Source organism: Amphimedon queenslandica, unplaced genomic scaffold (assembly GCF_000090795.2).
Source record: "Amphimedon queenslandica unplaced genomic scaffold, v1.1 AMPQUscaffold_13518, whole genome shotgun sequence".
In the NCBI taxonomy this organism is placed as follows: domain Eukaryota; kingdom Metazoa; phylum Porifera; class Demospongiae; order Haplosclerida; family Niphatidae; genus Amphimedon; species Amphimedon queenslandica.
Genome location: NW_003546246.1, coordinates 258,417 through 262,561, shown reverse-complemented (window position 1 = coordinate 262,561; position 4,145 = coordinate 258,417). Strand labels below are relative to the sequence as shown.

The 4,145-nt window shown below is 35.4% G+C and overlaps 1 protein-coding gene across 1 annotated transcript in view; it reads right to left on the bottom strand.

The window, feature by feature from the left end:
- Positions 1 to 854: 854 nt before the first annotated feature.
- The window catches only part of LOC100636184 (heat shock cognate 71 kDa protein-like), a 10,040-nt gene continuing 6,749 nt past the window's right edge, over positions 855 to 4,145 (bottom strand). Inside the window, exon 2 of the mRNA XM_019998415.1 lies at positions 855 to 3,716. Coding sequence (XP_019853974.1) covers positions 989 to 3,716 — 2,728 coding nt within the window. The 3' untranslated portion in view covers positions 855 to 988. The remainder of the gene's footprint in view (positions 3,717 to 4,145) is intronic.

Genomic DNA, 4,145 nt, shown 5'->3' with positions numbered 1-4,145 from the left:
TAGATATTGCTGAAGGAGATTCATTAGAAATCATTGACTACAAGACTCATACTCACTACCAGCCAATAACTGGTGATGATATAAACTCTATCGCTAACAGACACATCAAGACATCAGACTTCTTGTTATTGTTTTTGAGTGAGAAGGACTCAACACAAAGCATGGGATTTAAACTACAGTTTGAATGTCCAAGCATTAAAAGTGAAGGCAACGAAGAGAATAAGGAAGAGGAGCAAGAAAGTGGATCTGGATTTGACATTGATGAATAAACTAGATATTTTTACGTATTTCATTGTACATGATATTAGAAAATGCTTTCTGAAGAAACATGTATTGCAACCATGGCGGTGTACCAACCTAATAACATGTAAAACTTATATACTTGAATTGTTTTTTATTGGCTATCATAGTATAATGAGCTAAATGAAGGAATGTAGGTACTGAGCTATATCATTATTATAGCTAGCATAATGTCAATTTTTTCTGTGCATAGTCTTCTATATTATGCAGATCTAACTGCATTTAATACTCGTCAATTTTGCAATGTCCAATACATCCTCTTATATACTTTTGAATGGTATGCATTAATTTTCATTAGCCCAGGTTCAATTACACCTTACCAGACAGGCTGGCATTTGAAATATTTTGCAGCAAATAGATAAATTTAAAAGCTAATTACTGATGTTTATATTTCCAAACCATGCAGTGCAGCACTGGAATAATTTTGTAATATAGGCTTTGAGCAAGCAATATAGCCACAGAAACTTTTCCAAATTGAATGTCACTGCATTAAGCAGCTTTTTTCCAAAATAAATACAACCAAAAAAGCAAACACTTTTGACTAAGAGCAAAAATTCTTGTCACAATTTTTATATAAAGATGCAAGATTTACAAACTAAAAACTAACTAATTATTTGTTGCAAATAATCTATAATTATGCTAACACACAATACAGTTTAATTATACACAGGAAGACAAAATGATTGAGTCATTTCGAAGTAGAAGCAGCATCACTTTTAGAATAGCTAGCTATCACAGGAGAACAGACTTTCTCTAACTCATTTATTTGATAGTCAAACTCTACTTTATCAGCATATTGATTTTCATCTAACCATTTAATGACCTGGTCACACTTGTCAATCACTCTAAGTTGTTGTTCCGTCAGATTTCTTTTCACTCGTAGCTTGTCCTTCACATCAAATGCATAGCTCTCCAAATGGTTCTTTGCAGCAATCCGTTGCCTCTGTTGATTATCATCAGCTCTAAAAAGATTAGCATTTGCGACCATATGTTCCATGTCATCAACAGTGAGCGCGCTACTTGGTGGAGTAAAGTGAAATTTAATGACATTGCTGCCATCAATGTAGCCTGATGGAAATGTTAAAGGTTCATCCAGTTCACAAAGACCTTCAATACCAGCACTTGCACTGACAGCTCCTGGAGTAGTGAGTCCTTCATAAGTAACAAACATTTCAATAATTTGATTTGAATTAATGCTGAAAGTGATAGTAATCTTTGGGCAGCCTCTTGGTGCTTTTGGTATGCCAGAAACTAAGAACTTCCCAAGTAAGGAATTGTCCTTCGTCATAGCTCTCTCTCCCTCATATACTTTAATCACTATATTAGTCTGATTATCATAGTACGTTGTGAAAGTTTCTTGTACCTTAGCAGGAAAAGTAGAATTTCGCTTAATCATAGCCATAAATACACCACCTGCAGTCTCAACTCCAAAAGAAAATGGTATTACATTCAAGAGAAATGTGTCTTGAAGTGTCTCACTTTCATCTCCACTCAAAATGGCTGCCTGAAGAGCAGCGCCGCATGCCACAATTTCATCTGGATTGACCGATTTGTTTAATTTCTTTCCATTGAAGAAATCCTGTAACAACTTTTGGACGTATGGAATACGAGTTGAGCCACCAATTAAAAGAATATCATGGATCTCATCCTTGCTTATTTTAGCATCACGAAGTGCTTTCTCAATGAATTCTAAGGTTACAGAAAAAAGATCAGCATTGATTTCTTCAAACTTGCTTCGAGTGATGGTAGTGTAGTAGTCTATCCCTTCAAAAAGCGAATCCAATTCAATTGAGGCACGAGACTCTGAAGATAGCATTCTTTTCGCTCTCTCACATGCAACCATCAGGCGAACAACAGATCTCTTACTTTCAAATAAATTCTTTTTGTACTTACGTCTAAATTGCATGCTACAATAATCTACCAACCTTTTGTTAAATTCATTACCACCAACATTAGAATTACTGCAAACAGACTTCACTTCACATATTTCTTCTTCAATAATTACAACAGCAACATTTAAAAAACCAGCTCCTAAATCAAAAACGAGCACATTACGTATCTCAGAGATCCTTTTATAATAGCCGTACGCTAGTGCAGCAGCAACAGGCTCAATGACCATACGAATCACATTGAGACCAGCAATTGCTGCAGCATCTCTTGTAGCTTGACGCTGCAATGAATTGAAGGAAGCTGGAATAGTAATAACTGCATCCACAACTGCTGGTAGGTGAAAATATGTCTCAAACATTTCTTTCATCTTGCCTAATGTCATTGCCAAAATTTCTTCAGCACAGAACATTTTAACTTCTCCTTTGTACTCTACTTCAATCAGAGGTCTCCCATTCATACCTTCCAGTAGCTTAAATGGCCAATATTTGTTATGTGACACAATGGATGACTCATCAATCCTCTTTCCAAGAAGCTTCTTTGCATCAAACACAGTGTTCAGTGGGTTCATAGAGGCCTGGTTTTTAGCTGAGTCACCAATCAAACGCTCAACGTCAGTAAAAGCAACAAAACTTGATGTTATTCTGTTGCCTTGTTCATTAGGTACAATTTCAACTTTACCATCATGAAAGATGCCAACACAAGAGTAGGCTGTACCAAGATCTATTCCAATTGCTTTCAAGGGTATGCTGGGTACCATGATTTGAGGCTTATCTTTGATCTTAACACCATGCACCTCTACTTCAACAGTACAACAATGACTACCAGTACAACTTAATTTAACTTGATAAAGTCCAGGAAGTGGAGTTGTAGAAACTGTTGTAAAAATAGGTGGCCCACTAAAAACTGGTACCAAAGTGCACGAAAGATACTCAATTGGCAGTGAGAGGCGAACAGAGCTATTTGGTAAAATAATAGAAAGTGAAAATACAAAATTTCTTCCTTCAAGTTTAATACCACTAGCTTCAATCTTAAACTCTTGTATAGCCAAAAGTGAACATTCAAGATTCCCCACAGAAATGTTGGCACTTCCTTGCACAAATTTCATATCAGCTCTATCCATTGGATTAAATTCTTCCATCCTTACATTCTCGAGGGCTTCTGTCATTCGTTTCATCATATTTTGCTTAGCAAGTAAGGCTAGTTGAGGCTTATCTCCCTTTATGGCGTCCATGAAATACTCATCAAATTTTTTCAGCTGACCTAGAGAGGCATCAACAGACATTTTTTGGCTAGAAACAACTAGCAATTTATTCATCATTGTTGCCTCCACTTCATTAGTGAGCTGACTCTCAGACTCCCGAATCGCTTTTATCATTTCATTTGCAGCAATTTTCATACTTTGCTTGATGTCTTCTCCTTGCTTACTTATTTCCTTTTCAACATTTTCAAGGAGAGTAGAAGCATCCTGGAGAGCAGTAATTTTTTCCCTTAAAGGAGCAATTTCGCTGCTCATATTCTGACAGTACCTATTTAGAAATAACAAAAAAAAATTCAGAATATTAATTGACATAACTTATAGGCAGTCAGATTGGATGAAATATGCAAAGTTAACATTCTAAGTTTTGATAGAAAAGGAAATAGAAAGTTTGAGTTACAAGTTAAACACTTTTAACACCAATACTAAAAGTAGACCTCCATTATAATTGTAAAAAATTTAAAAAAACAAGATGAAATAGGATTCCGAACGACCAACGAAAATACGAAATGAAAATCCTACTCGTGATGCAAATTCTACTCTACATTGTACTTTTAATATTATTATGTAAGAATTACAGATCACCTTGCAATGTAGAGTAGAATTTGCGTCACGAGTAGGATTTTCATTTTGTATTTTCGTTGGTCGTTCGGAATCCTACTTCATCTTGTTTTTTTAAATTTTTTATGTTCTTGTTGGA